Here is a 16,000-nt window from a genome sequence, read left to right as displayed (position 1 = left end):
TTCATTTTTTTTAAAGGCTCTAAAAGTGTTTTGTGCTACTTTGGGAAACAAAGAAAAGCCCCACTGAGCTTGTGAATGGTAAGATAGCAGAGATTTCAAGAAATATCTTGATTTTCTTCTTTGAAATTCACTTAATTAAGCAATTAGGGTACTTAAAGGAAAGAGAGCAAACAAAGTTTACAGGTGAAAAAAAAAGGAATACTTCTGAAATTTCAGGAGAATTTGAGTAAAAGTGTGCCTCTACCCTCCTTCCTTATGGATATCCTGCAGACAAGAGACTGAACAAATGAAGTCACCCTGCAATAGTCCTGGCAGCTAATATAGTTCTGAATTGGTTGAGAGGGTCAGACCTTAACCAATCGACTTTTAAGGATCCAGTTAGTAGCTGCCTTTAAAAGTTTGTCCTGGACCTAATCTATTTTCAATGTGAAAGACTCAGCAGTCTAGCTTGACTCTAGGGTTACTCCCATGGGATTGGATCTACTGTTGGGGGAGTCTGGGATAGTTTCCAACTAGCTTCTTAAGCATGCCCCAGAGTAAGAGCTCTTAACCTTTTTTGTCTGTCAGTCCCCTGTGGAAGCCTAGAAAGGCCTATGAACTGCTTCTCAAAATACTGTTTTAAATACATAAAATAAAAAGAGATACGATTATAAAGGAAATTAATTATATTGAAATATATTCATAATAAATGCAAGTTCATGAACCCCAGGTTAAGAAGCCCTGCCCTAGGGTGAAGATGAATCCCTAACTGGGCTTCACAACTGCCCACAAAATATCCCAAACCTCCTGTAGATCTTTTAGATAAGGAAAGCCAGAACCCCTTGGGTCTTTCAAAACTTTACTAATTATTCAGGCTCATTTGGACAGGCTATAAACTGATCTTTGGGGGATAAAAAATGAAATGATGAGTCCCTATGCATCTTCTCCTATTTATTGAACAGTGTACCACTCTTTTATTCTACAGAGCCCCTGAAACCACAATTCTATAATCCACATATTTCTCCATTCATCCTTTAGTTTTATCTTACCTTATTTTGTTGATGACTTTCACTCCTACTCTACCCACCCCCATTGAACTCCTGAGTACATTAGCTCAAGATGCAGAGCCTCCCTTCACCTGTCTAATTCTCTTAGTTCTTCATACCCAAACCCTGGCTCAAATTCTATCTCACCTTCCCCTCAACAATCCTTAAACATAGATCTAAACCAGTACCTCTGTGTTTGAGAGCTGAAACCAAGGCTGTTTGCCATAGGTGAAGATCTCCCAGAGGATCACCCCAAAGCTCCAGACATCACTTTCTGTAGTAAACTTCCTGTACATGATGCTTTCTGGAGGCATCCAGCGAATTGGTAGCATGGTGTGACCTCCCACCTATATGGAAGCAGACAGAAATTCACATTGGGTGATCAGAGGACTAAATTCCTTTCTGGATTGTTATTTTTACACATATCCCACCCACAAGATCACTCAATTCAATCATGATCCCAGACAGGTCACAGTTATATCCAACTTACAACACAATGTTTATGAATACATTGCTATTCTAAAATCTAAAATGTTGACAGCATCAGTAGGTAATGGTAAATGGAGATACGGAGATACCACCCTCTCTAACATTTAGACCAGTCAACTGACCCTGTGGACAGATCACAAGTCAAGAAAATGAATAGAAGATAAAGAATTTAGTGTGTCATGAAGACTGTGAAGAGATTTAGGAAGAAAGCTTGGAGGATATGCTTTTTTTTTTGGAAGATGCCTTTTTTTAGAAAACTGTTCAAGTACTTGATGGGGCCTCAAGAACAGCAAAGTCTCACTATCTGGGAACAGAGGGAATTGGCATACTATCAAAATAGGATTCTAAAATATAGCAGCTTATTATACTCGTTGGTTCCCTATCTAGACATCATTTCATATAAATACAATCTTCAAAAAATAGTATTTTTATATCATTCACAGACTCTGAGTAGATAACCATAGACTCAGGAATAAGGAACAAGAAGAAAGTCCACAAAAGGCATACAAGTATTTTGGTGGATCAAATAAGAATTCGAGGAAAACATTTATAAGACTACAAGGGCATTAATAAGTGGTTTCTTAAATACATAAAATTCATAGTCAGTGAGCCCCCTTGATTAATTCAGTGGAAAAAGACATTTTGAGCTGTGTAATCATTATAATGACTTGTCTTGACCCTGAAAAAGATATAAGAAAGTACAACCCCTTTATTTGCAGAATGGTAGGTGGGGAGCACTATATATACTGTCAGACCTTGTTGAAATAATGGTAGATTTTGCTCAAGTTTTTTTTTTCCTCTTTCATTCTTTGTAATAGGAGATGGTTCTCTGGGTAGGGAAATGGGACAAATATATTTGGAAATGAATGTAAGGTGAAAACAACAGTAATAAAAATTGAAAAAAAAAGAGAAAGAGGTATGTTCAGAAAAGTCAATAAAGAAAATAGCACAGATGTAATTAATTATTTCATATATTTAACTGAAGGAAAAGAATAGAGAAAGTTCTACTGCTAAATAAAGTAGAGGCATTAGACTAAGAAACTGCAGTAAACACATTGGATATTATAGATAAAATTGGTCATCTTGATGAAATAAATTACCAAGACTTTGGGCATCGACTTAACAATTAGTAAGGGATTCATAGGTGAAATTATGAACAGATTGGCCCAAATATCAAACCCATTATTGCCAATGGCCACTGTGCCAGCATCTTGATAAAAATGGAAAGAACATTGGCTTGAGCATCAGAAAAATTAGACTTGAATCCTAACTCTGCCCCTTATCCCTCTGGATCGTCTTTGACAAGATCTCTCAGGGTTTCAACTTCCTTATGCACAAAATGAGGGAGTTTGAACTAGTTGACCCCTGATTTCTATTCCATATCAAGACCAATAATTCTAGACTACATGTGTTACAGTGTATTCAGTCATAGGATAGGAATATAATAGAATACTAAGGTGCTGTAAGAAACAAAGAAAAAAGATAGTTTCCAAAAGACACGGAAAGACACTGTATGAACTGATGCAGAGTGAAATCATGAGAACTAGAAGAATGACTTATACTATAACATCAATAATGTAAAAATGAAGTATTCTGGCAGACATAAGAACTCTGATCCGGGGTTGGCAAGCAATGGCCTGTGAGCTAAAAAGGTTAGCTAGCAAGTGTCTAAAGCTGGCTTCGAACTCTGGTCTTCCTGACTCTAGGCCCAGAGCTTTATCCATTATATTTCCTAGCTGTCCCAGGAGTCAGGAAATCTGGATACTAATCCTAGCTCTGTCATTAACTACCTGTGTGACTTTTGATAAATTGTTCCCTGCCTTGGAAGGTTCATTTTTCTCAGATTGAAATGATAATGTAAACTAGGTAGACTCCCAGGTTCCTTTCAGGGCTAAAATCCTCAGATTCTAATCTAAGAAAAGCTGGAGATGAAAACAGAGAAAATTTACGCATAAAAATATCTTGGCCATAGGAAATTGGTTTGGGGGTGAGCAGAGTGTGGTAGGGAGGTGAAGAAGCTCTCCCTAGAACCTCAGTGTTCAGTTCAACAAACTTTTATTCAGCCCTTGCTGCCGGCCAGGCACTCTGCCTGAAGAAACAAAAACAACAATCCCTACCCTCAAGGAGTTTATATTCTACTGGAATTTAATACAAAACAGATTTCTTTCTAAAAGACACGGAAGAAGGTACTTATAGGGCCAGAAGGGACTTATCCAGCGGAAGGGCTTGGGGGTCAGAAACATGTGGAACCATATCTGGGGTAGAGTGAAAGAATCTCTGTGACTGTATTTTATTTGTCAAGCCTTAGTCCTAAGCAGCATCTTTAGTCTCCTCAAGAGAAAGGGAAAAGATATGTTATAAAGGAAAGAGCATGGGTCTTGAAATACAAATGAAATCTAAAGACCAGCCTTCTAGTCTTTGCTCTGATCCTTATTAGCCATGTGGTGCTGGGTTGTCTCAGTCTCCTTATCTGTAAAATGAGAATAAACACCTGATGGGTTGTTGTGGGAAAAAAATTGATCTACCGCAAAGTGATTTGAAAATCTAAATTATTATCACTCTCAAGGGGAAAGGCAGGTGAGATGGAAGGAGCCATCTCCCAGAAGCAGCTTTTAACCACAAGGGACTGGACAAACTTCGGAAATGTTCTTCTGCCAGTAGAGCACAACAGTCCCCTCTCTCCCTGTCCTGTCTTTCTCTGCTTGAACACCAGGATCACCAGCTGCAGGGGAATAGCCAATCACCACGTGCCAAATAGCAGGTGCTTAAAGCACTGTGACTTTCTCAGTGAGAGCAAAATGTCCTATATTGTGAATATCGTCCCTTGCTTTCTCTGATGAACCTGCTTTCAAAACCCCTCAGCAGGCCTGCTTTTGCTTTCCACTGCCATCCTGCCGGGAGCAAGGACCTGTATCTCCCCTCCACTTATTTTAAGTGATTGATTCTACCCCTTGGTGTCAGAGTGGGCCAATTGCCCTGGTTTAAAGGGAAACTCCACTGTGCTACCAAGGGTTGTCTAATCATTGCATCCAATTACACGGGAAAGGAAATCATTAAAACAAATTGGGCCTAGTGGAATCAAAAGGAGAACAAACAATGGGAGAGCTATAACTTCCAGCCCCAAAACAAGGAAAACCCCAGTTCTCTCTAAGGAGTTCAAAAGACCTCACAGAAAGGATTTTCTCAAATTTTATCATAATAGCCATTCCACAGAGAAAGAAACTGAGTCCCAGAGAGGCTGAGCCTTAATTTAAGTTTGCACAAGTGGATCAGTCACTGAGGGACAGGAGAGATCTCCCCTGGATATATAAATCAGTTCATTTTAAATACAGAAACTTTAAATGGATAAGAAGGTCCTGATCTTCTGGGGAGTTGTAAAACTCAAGCAACTAGGTTTTAAAATGTTACCTGATAGCAAAGTGCTTAATCAGCAAACTTTTACATAGCTAGGTAGGTAAGTACCATTTTTTATTTACTCAATATTAAAGTTTGTTGGTTGGATCTCACCGCACATTGGACATTTTCCAAGTTTTTCTGTTTTTCTTTTTCTTTTTTTTTTAAATGCTAACACGAGCTTTCTTCATCTCTTGGAAAGTCTCCTGATTTCCCATCTGTCCCAATGAGATCTGCCTTCTCTATTCTACTCTATGGTATCAGATGGGAGTACCAGCTGGGACCTAGCAATAAAAGGGTAGCTCACGCTGAAAGAGACACCAGGAGCAGCCACAACAGTTACAGCTGTAGATAACAAAATGATGCTAGCACATGTTCTATAGAGGGCTTTGAAATGTCACATATACAGAACATGGTTCAGAGACGCAGAATGATGAGCTTATTAGAGTGTGAACATGCTTACATATCTACATACACCACCTACCAATTGATTCCTCTCAGTTACACAGACGCTTTGGAATCTCCTCTGGGAATATTTAGGAAACAGTTTGACAAATACCTTTCTGAGATACTTTTAATATACTCCTGCCTAGTCTTTCCCTCTCTTCTCTCTAATTCCTTGATCAAAGATGTGTATAGATTGAAATGGTCTATTGAAGCAGCTTTGAAAACAGCTTCAAAATCTAGTTGGGTACTTTCTCAAAAAAAAATGATAACAAGCCATCCATATCTGCCCATCCTGCACAACTTTTGGCCATGTTCTCCTGTAAAACTATTCTAGGGACCTTCCTCTCATTCTTTTCATTTCTTGGATACCAGTAGAGAATACAGGTTATCCAATGGTGATCCCTTATTTTTGATGTATAACCTGCCATGTATGACCATCTTTTTTTTTTCCTCTGGCCAAATATTTCTCTGATGATGTCCTTTACACACCTTCTCCTGAGTCATTCCATTTTGTAATGCTTGCTCAGGCCTACCATGTTCCTCTCCATTGACAAGCCCCATCAACTCTGATGTTCCTTTATATCTTCATATATCCATGACTGTTAAGAAACAGACTGTTAAGAAACAGTCTACCTGCTGGTCCTCTACTAGCTCTTCATATGTGTTCTGTCAAGACAAAAAATTGGCATGCTCACATATAAGAAAACAGGTTTCTTGTACTGAAACCAAACTTCAGACTGCTTCTGATACAGATGCCTCCTTTCCTTTCCTACTCCCTCCCTACATAAGTACCAATTGGGAGATGGCTTCCAAGTGGCTTCCTGGTTGGAAAACAATGAAAGGATTTGTAACTCCTATTTTGAAAGTACTTTGAATTCGTTGAGAAAAAGGTGCTGAAGAACCCACAAAGGTATGATTATAGTATTACTTTCCTGGGAAGGGACTTTGTGGGAAGACTTAGGAAAAAGGCATCTCTTTAATGGAACCTTTACAGAACAACACAGAATGAAACTCTAACCCTAGGTTTAGGGGGAAAAAAATCTTGGGATCTTCAAAAAATACAATGTGTCTAAGAGACGAGCTGCTTAGCAGTGTGAGACTGGAGGATGAAAGGCCTATTATAATTTCACCCAACTTTTACCTACAGAGGGGATATGCTTGGAGCAGGAGTTCTCAGATTGAAGCCCCAGGAAGACACTCCCCAGTTGCAACTTCTTTCTTTGTTTTCTGCAAGTCTTGCCTAAACACCAGTTCTCACTGCAAAACTTCAGCTTTGAGGCTTTCCACTATTCCTTACTGCCCCAAGAATTGCCTTTGTAAAGAGAATTAACTTGCAAGTCCAACAAGGTAGCAGTGGAATGAACCACTTAGTGCTGATTTTCTGAGACAGATAAACCTGGACTTATCGCCTTCAGCCTACACCAAAAGGTGTGAGTGATTAGAAGAAGTGGCAAAGTTCAGGGATGCCAATAAAGGAGTTCATTTCATGGAGCAGAGCTGGAAAGCCTAGCCCTGAAATGAGCTCAGATTCATGGTCCGTACTGAATTCAACTGACTGAACATCTAGGGTTTCCTAAGCAGGTGAATGGTGGTAATTGACATAGGTAAGAAAATTCATACCCAAGATAAAGCCCAAGGCGTACCCTACTCTGACTCAGAAGTTGATATACTTAAGTTAGATGACAGTTGAATTAAAATGGGGTATTTTTTGAGAAAGTATTTAGCCTTCATAAAAGGAGGCACACATATTTAATAGCATTTTTCCAAAGAGATAGGCAGCATGGAGAACTTTCCTAGAGCACTGGTCTAGAACCAAGGTTCAAATCCTACTTCATGCATTTCTTAGCTCTGTAACCCTGGCCAGTTATTTCACCTTTTTCATCCTATTTCCTCATCTATAAAATTGGCAGAATAATAGCGACTACTTCTTACGGTTTTAGTGAGGATCAAATAAGATAATATGTAAAGAGCTTTGCAAAATTTAATATGATATACATGTTAGGCATTGTTATTATCTTTTTGAGAAATGGCATTAAATGAATCGATGAATAAAGCATTTATTAAGCACTTAGTATGTGCAAAGCACAAGGTGATACACATAAAAAAAAGCAAGTGAGTACCTGCTTTCAAAGAAGCTCATGTTTTAATGGAAGAAACAGCACATATGGAAGGTTTCAGCTCTAAGTCAAACGGAAAAGTCCCATGGTGCAATGAGAAAGCAGATATTAATATTTCTTATTTAATGTCATTTCCACTGATAAAATAATGTCAGTTTCTAAGGTTGAACCATTTGGCAGTGGCAAGGAGGTTGGTAGCAAGAATGTTCCTTTCTGATTCTCTAGCAACTATGGACGTAGCACCTTCAGGATCAGTCGTCAGACTATGTCTCCTGAGAAGTTGCTTCCCAGGATGCTGTCTGAATGCACTGGGCTAGAAGTAATCCTGGGCCATCTTCACCAAGATCTGAAGGGAGGAGGTAGTAGTAGTCTGACTTTTGTGGCATTGCCTCCCATATCTCCTTCCGGGTGATTTGCTGCTTCAGCTAGGGTGGCTATACTTGCCCAAGATGTGGAACAGATGGTAAGGATGACTAGACCCTTCTCCACAGGAATTGCTTCCTCGGAGGATGGGCCATGAGTGCTAGACTGGAATTAGTTCTAGTGGTCTGGAGGACTCCAGTACTTATTTGCTTTTTGGTAGTGGTTAGTCAGTTGCTGGTGGTGATGAGAAAGGTAGATCTGCTCTCCACCATGATTTCTCTCTTCAATAGTGGCTGTAAGGGCTGGGCTGGAAGCAGGTGTGGTGAATTGGTGGCACTGATATTTCCAAGGTTCTTAGGCTTAGAGTCCAGGGCATGAGGTGCTCAAGGGGGTAGTGATGGTGGTTTGACTTGCCTAGGACACACTGGCTCCTTTCACTCCTTAGAGCATCTTGATGTTTGATGCCAGGCTGCCCTGTGTGTGGAAAATGGTTGACAGTTGACAGGAATGACTGGACTCTGCTTCGTAGGAGTTGCTTTGGCTAGGAAGACCTGGATTCAAGTATTACTTCTGATACATACTGACTATGTGATCCTGGGTAAATCTTTTAACTACTCAGTGCTATAGGCACCTATCTAAAACTGTAAATTAGAGACGAGAGGCTGACCTGTATTGCTAGAGTTTCTTCACTATAATAAGGAAATCATGGATCCAATCACTATCTATCCCTTTTCAAAATATGAAAAGCCATGATAGGGGATAGGATGTGTAGTGAGAGAAAATATACATTCTCCTCTAAGAATAAATCACAGAATTTAAAAAAATGAACAATCTCAGATTTATATAGTATCTTAAGATTTACGTATGCTTCCTCCTGAACTTTGGGAGCCAGATATTATAGGTATTCTCATCCCCATTTTATAGTTGGGGAAACAGAGACCCAGGGAAGTAATGTGATTTGCCAAAGGTCACACAGCAAGTTAACAGCAGAACAGAAACCATCCTGATCCATAGCAGCTGGTGGCAAAGTAGATAGAGCACTGGGCCTGGAGTCAGGAAGATCTGAGCTCAAATGTGACCTCAGATACTTCCTGCCTCAGTTTCCTCCCCCCTTTCACAGGGTTGCTGTAAGGATCAAATAAAATAATATTCTGTACAGTGCTTAGCACAGTGCCTGGTACATAGTAGGCCTTATATAAATGTTAACTATTATTATTGTTGTTGTTATTGTTGTTGTTACTTACCTGACACATAGTTGATAGTCAATAAATGCACGTCCTTTGCCCCCAACCCCCTTCATGGTTATTTAGCTTCAGTAGAATAGGGATTATTTAAATTAAATTCTACTTCCAAAAGCAGAATGGATGATAATCTGTACCCCTAAAATGTTTTGTTCTTAAGAGGGGCTAAGGACAGTTATCAGCTGGTGAAGCAAAAAGAAATCAAATAAAGCATCATCACAAAAGGAATTTGAGGTTTTTTTTTTTGCACAAAAAGGCAAAATATCTAAATGTTCAATCTCATAGGAAGCTCAAGGTAGCACAAGGTAATTAGGGCCTAGGAAGTAGACCACGACACTGAAAATTGCCCCTCAAAAGATGGCGTTAAATATCTATTTATCAGATACCCAGGCAATATCCTTTCATCCTTACTATTTCCCTTGTAGGTTATAGTTATCGTAATTTTAACAAATCTGGCTGTGCAATGGTAAAAAACAGCAGAAGGGTGAAAATGTCAGGTAGTGAAAATGCAAGCGAGGGGAGTGGCCACTAGGGGCTCAATTCCAGGAGCTGGCACAAGTTTAGTTAGCCAACTTCTGGAAGTGCCTGATGACAGTGGAATGGAAGGATTGGGTAATCCACTCTAGGGTAGTGCTTCTATGGCTGCTTTCTAATCTACCTATGGCATACCTTTTTAATTAGATGCTGAGAAGCAAGAAGAGTATGCACAAAACATTACTGTAGGGAATGCTCTGTCTCTGTGGTAAGCAAGAAGAATGAGCTGGTGCTGATTGGGGTGGTGGGGTAGATCCTCTCTCACCTAGTACTGCCATGAAGCCAGGGACCTGCTGTTGCTGACAGTGGTAGAGTCAATGGTGGCAAAGGCCTCCTATCTCTTCTCCTGGGTTAAGGGCATTGTATAACATGGCACTATTGTTCCTTCTTTCTGTGCTATATTTATTGCTTCCTGGATTGGGTTATGGAGTATTCAAGATGGAACAGACTAGGCTGTCATAAAATCAGGAGAAGAATCTGACAGAGGACCTGGAGCTATAGTTCATTCCAGGGTTTACAGTCTACCAGTATATAAGCACTGAGCCTGGAGTCAGGAAGATCCGGGAGACAGATCCTGAGGATCTGCCAGAGCTCAGCCTAGCAGTGGATTGATCCCCAAAACCAAGATGCCAAATCCTAAAAGCAAGAGAGTGACTGTCCATCAGCTATGCTGAATTTGGAAGCGAATTTCTGTGGAACAAATGCCTTGTAGAAACTGCTTTTAAGGCTCAGCCCACTCTCTCCAGGATTGGGATGGGATGGGGAGAATATGTCAAAGTTTGGAAGAATGGTTTGTAATCCTGTTCTTAATATACCTTCTCTGTAACTATCCCATTTTGAAAGTTAATTTATATGAATTAGTGAAATGATACTGGCAAGTATCAATGATGTAAGGGAGATCTAAATTCTAACTTGACAGTCAAAAATAGGTAGGACACAGAAAGGGGGCTTTAGCTAATGGCATTAAAGGTAACCCCACTGTCCCTCAAAGGTAGGCCTAGAGCCCTAAAGGGGAGCAGTAGTTACTCTCACCACTGGGGACCCAATCTAACAGGAGTTCCAATAAGGACCCCACTTGATATAGACTCTACAAGGTAGAAAACTTACTAACAATTAGAATTCTCCAAGAAAAAAAAATGGGATCCTTCGACTTGAAGAGGAGGGAGCAGAAACCAATCAAAGTAGAAGTTGAATGACTACTTTTGTGAAAGTCATAGTCCCAAGATGTAGAGTTAGAGATCATCTAGGTAGTTCCTTCTTCCCTCTTTTAAAGATAAGAAGCATCAGAAAGACATGGTTCCAAGGTCACACAAGTAGTAAGAGAGCTGAACTTCAAGCCCAGATCCTTTGTTTTGATGGAAGACTTTTCCATTCTTGCATGGATTTGTAGAATGGATTCCTGAATTAGGAAAGAGGTTGGATTGGATGGCTTCTAAGTCCCCTTTTCATTCTAATAGCTGTGTATTATAGGTTCACGAAGACATAGATCTAGAGTGGAAAGAGCCCTCTCAGGTCATCTAGTCTAACACCCATGCCCATTTCATAAATGAGGGACCTGGGATTTACAAAGGTTAAATGATGACTCATCTAAGGGAATAGAGGTAACAAGCTTTAAAGGTAAAATTATCTGAGTCTTATTCCCAACCTCAGCAAACTATAATTTGAACCACTCTAAAGTCTAGCATTGTTCTTTCAACACAGCAGGTGCTTAAAAAAATGGCTCTGTTTTCATCTCCATTTTGGGAGTCAAAGTTGGCCCTTGCTTAGAAGCAGTTGGTAGCATTCATAATCCTCACCCAACTGACTAGTTGGGGTGAGGGTGAGGGTAGAGTTTGGAGTGAGGAGGAGCTGATGACACCTTATTTGGTAATGTTTGTAAATTACTGGGAAGATCAAAAGTGCCATTATAAGTACAAAGTATTATTATTATTTCCCTGGAGTGACAGTGATTACTGCACAGGTTTGACACCTGTCATAATAAGGGCTGCTTCCAAACCGTTTGAAAATACTCTTTGTCAGCTGCAGTTTCCCCACACTCCCTTTTCCAATGTCTCCAGGGTGACAGAAACTCCCAGAAGGTGGTACAAATGGGTCCCACAATCCTTGTTCACATGTGAGCAGGGATCTCTGGAAATGAAATGCGGAGATGATAGAGACAGCCAACAAGATGGCCAGGCTAGAAGCTGATATACTGTCAGAATATTCAAACCCAGGTTCTCTGATTCCAGATTCAGTCAGGGCTCTTTCCACTAACATATCTACATGCCATACCTTGCATGCTCTTTTGCCTCTTATCAGTCTGGTCAGAGAACACATTGAAGAAGGGAAGACATATGTGGACTGTAGTCTAGGTTGTCTACCACTATAATGCAAAACATGCAGAATTGTAATAGTGCAGTGGAAAGAGCATTGGACTTTGAGTTCAGAGATCTGGGTTTGAATTTTGGCTCTTATACCAGCTATATGAATCTTGGCAAGCCACTTAACTCTTCCATGTCCCAGTTTTTCCAGCTGTAAAATTGGAGACTCAATCAGGGATTCTTAATTTTTGTGTGTCATGGACCCCTTTGGCAGTCTGGTGAAGCCTATGGATGCCTTCTTAAAATAATGTTTTTAAATTCATAAGATAATATGATTACAAAAAAAACTAATTATATTGAAATATAGTTGTCAACATAATATATATATATACACACATTCATACACATGTATATATACATATATATATATATAAACATATGTACATATACATACACATGCACATAGATGTTAAAGTTCACAAACCCCAAGTTAAGAGCCTCTGGATCAGATGAAAGTTTCCTTTTAGTTTTGTGTCAAATCTCTTGACTGCAGGCCATGGTCTAGAATTGGTGGCCTTATTGAAAAGCAAGTACATCGCAGAAAAGGCTACTGAGTGAAAAGTTAAGCTCTAGCTCAGTACGCCACCGCCCCCCTCCCTACCTCCCTACCAAAGTTGGAGGAAAGGATAACCTACAGTTTCTTTAATTTCTCTCAACTAGAACACACAGATTTAGCCACTGAGATTCATGAGTAGTTATCCTTGATCTCTGGGAATAACAGGATTTGATCATACTGCTGCAGAAATGACTCGGGTCTCTTGACTGCTCTCCAGACTCTAGAATTAATGGCCTCAGAAATAGAATAAACATTGGAGAGATCATCTAGGCTAGCATTTCTTACCTTGGAACTTATAAAAAAAATAAACATATATATTTTATAACCATAACAGTATAATTGGTTATTTTTTAATCCTATATATTTTGTGCATTTAAAACATTATGCTGAGAAGAGATCCATAAGCTTCATGAGCTTAAAAAAACTATAATTAGATTTTCTTTTGTAATCCTATGTATCTTATTTTATACATTTTAAATCATCCTGAGAGGGGGTCCATAGGCTTCACCAGACTGCCAAAGGGTTCCACAACACAAAAGGGTTAGCCCAACCCTTTCATTTTACAGATAACTAAACAGAGACCCATATAATCTGAATGGCTTGTCTAAGGTCATAGAAGTAAGTAGCAGAGATGGGATTCAAACCTAGATTCTTTGATGAAAAACAGAGTGCACTATGTACTATATATAATTTTTTAAGTGTATGTGTGGAGAGAGGAAGAAAGGTTAACTTTAAAAGGAGCAAAAGAATTCCAACTATTATTCTCTATAGATCATGGAGAAACCTAGGAACAAAATTTTTCATATCTTATGATTCTGTGATAAACAAACCACCCAGATGACTTCCCTTGCTTTCCACCTTTTGTCCCTTCCTCAAAGTGACAATGTTCCTAATGAACCATTAGCAAACTTGCCAATTACCTGTTCACACCAGAGGGCATGAGGCTGTAGCAGACTAGCCAGGTAGGGCTGGCTGTAGCTAGAGGTAAAATCTGCTACTTCCAAATGACTACAAATTAATCATTCCAGCTAGAGAGAAGGATCAGCCAGAGAGGCCTTCTTTTGTTTTATTAGCTGCCAACTAAAAATGCCAGAGGTAACTTGGGAGAGCAAAAAGAGGGACATGGGACATTTTGCATATTTTAAATTATATTGGCAAACAACACAGTGGAAATCTTCTCATCAATATCTGTAGCCCCTAGGCCCCAAATTGGTAAGAGACAAATAAGATTGGAAAGAACATCATGGGTAATAACACAGCAAAATGCCAATGAAATGAGCACTGGATTTAGAGTTGGAGGGTCCAGGCCCAAGTCTTGATTCTTTTAGTTACTAGCTGTTAGATAAACTAAGGTTGTGAAGCCAGAGTAAGGCAGACAGCTTTTCAAAGTTGCTAATCCTTACCTCAACCCCCTCCTCCTCTCCCTACCCTTGACAGTTTGTGAAAATGATGATTGGTAGTAGGCTTGAACCCTAGGTGTTTGTGATAGTGCAAAGAGAATGCAGCAATGTGAGAGATTGCATGTGTGTGTGTGTGTGTGTGTGTGTGTGTGTGTGTGTGTGTGTGTGTGTGTGTAAGAGAGACAGTGGGATAGAAAAAGAGAGACAGAGAGAAAAGAGGAGAGGAGGAAGAAGTGGAGAAAAGAGAGAGACAGGGAGAGAGAAACATAACAAAATGGAACAGTTATTGAATGTGTGTTGAGAGAAAGAGTATAATACTAGGGAATAAGAATGAGAAAGGAAGAGTATCTAGTTATGAGTTATGGGTCCCAATCTTAATTCTGAGTTAAGAGTAAGTGAGAGCCATGGGGATATGGGAAGAATGGATATCAGGAGAAATAGCCTGCTTGTATAGCTGAAGAGGTTGAGAAATCCTGGGTCTTAATGACCTCTAATGCAGTTACAGCAGTATTTCGGGAGCTGTGATGCCAAACACTAACTCATGGGTTCTTGACCATTTTTGTGTTATGGACCCCTTCAACGGTCGGTCTGGTGAAGCCTTTTCAGAAAAATAACTTGTTATCTACATTCATAATTGAAGGAAAAAGAGGTTAGTAAAAAGAAAGATGTAGTTTTGTTTTTCCCATCCAAGTTCACAGACCTCTTGAAATCTATCCATGGACTCATTAGTGGTCTATAGACTCCAGATTAAGAACTCCTACCATACCAGATGTGGGATATATGAATAGCACAGTCTCTGAAAAGGAAAAGACAAAATTCAGGGAGGTGCCAGTAGACTCAGAGCCAGTAGTTCTTTTAGATTAGTAGCAGGTGGTGGGCTATAAATATATGAACTATTATTATTATTTTCCTATATGATAGTCCTACTACAATCATTCAAAACATGTTTCCTAAGCTCTTATTACGTACCAGGCACTGTGTTAGGTTGAGGCATACAAAGATATCATCATGGCCTGGAAGTGTGATGATAAAATGGTTCGAGAGACATAGTTTCTGGGTAATTTAATAATTTTATTAATAAGGCCAGCACATTACTAATAAAAGAATGGTCATTTGGCCATCTCTCTTACACCAAAGACAATCATGGCAGTGGGCTCACAGTTTATATACCCTTGGAAGAGTAAGTGTTCAATGAGGGGCTGAGAGTGGATATCATATTATCCTTGGACAGAGAGACTTATCTCTATACCCAGACCACCCCCAGCCTTAGGCAAGTTATTCAAAGAATGTATGTCCTACCCAAGCCTGAGCAGAACACAATGGCTACTCCACTCAGGAGGGGTCTGAACAAGAAAGTTAGTTCAACCTCATTATCAGCAATATCCTTCAAGAGACTAAGCTTTTTAAAATCAGGACTTTAGAAAAAGGGGAGAACTCTGTCTATCCCCAAATCATTGGTTATTAGCAATCATTTCTCTCAGAAGTAACCCCAATTTATCGAAGGCTGTGCCAAAGAAGTGCAAGTACTGTATTGACAAGTCCTACCAAGCTGGAAAGGCTTCAAGTATAGGCTTGGAGACAGACCCATCATCTATTGTCTGGGGACTGACCTGGCTAAGGTCAGAGAGGCTCATCATCAGAAGAAGAGCCAACAAATGATGGATGTTTTTGGCTATAGCAACTCATGAATCATCTACTAAGATGTGGAGGAGTTGTGAACTATGTGAGGGAGTGCTTGCTTAATAAAATGAAGTATCTTTGGAATAGAGATTTAAGGATTCTTGCTTGACTTAGAGATTTTCTCATTTAATTCCTTGAGCTAGAATTGAACTTTAAACCCATCCACAGATACAGAGCACTACCTTGATTCACCCATTCATACCCTCTACTACCACCAAGCCACCCCCAAAGTAAGCTAGAGTAAGAAACTGACTAGAGACAGACTAAACAAATGGCAGGACCTCTAGATACCCTAGGAAAATCATGGAGAATAGAAAATACCTTTTCCCTTTCGGAGTAAGTGAACAAACACCCTTCCATGAAGAATGAAAACAAGGCACCTGATGCCTGGGAGG

The 16,000-nt window shown here is 39.7% G+C and overlaps 1 protein-coding gene across 2 annotated transcripts in view; it reads right to left on the bottom strand.

Moving 5' to 3' along the window:
* NTRK3 (neurotrophic receptor tyrosine kinase 3) overlaps nt 1–16,000 on the bottom strand; it is a 471,829-nt gene that overhangs the window by 19,325 nt on the left and 436,504 nt on the right. For both annotated transcript variants that reach the window (XM_020964687.2, XM_020964678.2), the window contains one exon: nt 1,214–1,372. In XM_020964687.2, coding sequence (XP_020820346.1) covers nt 1,214–1,372 — 159 coding nt within the window. The remainder of the gene's footprint in view (nt 1–1,213; nt 1,373–16,000) is intronic.

This window comes from Phascolarctos cinereus, unplaced genomic scaffold (genome assembly GCF_003287225.1).
Source record: "Phascolarctos cinereus isolate Bilbo 61053 unplaced genomic scaffold, phaCin_HiC Scaffold_3;HRSCAF=262, whole genome shotgun sequence".
Taxonomy (NCBI): domain Eukaryota; kingdom Metazoa; phylum Chordata; class Mammalia; order Diprotodontia; family Phascolarctidae; genus Phascolarctos; species Phascolarctos cinereus.
Note: the sequence above shows the minus strand (reverse complement) of the source record. Positions and strands in the feature narration are given on the sequence as shown.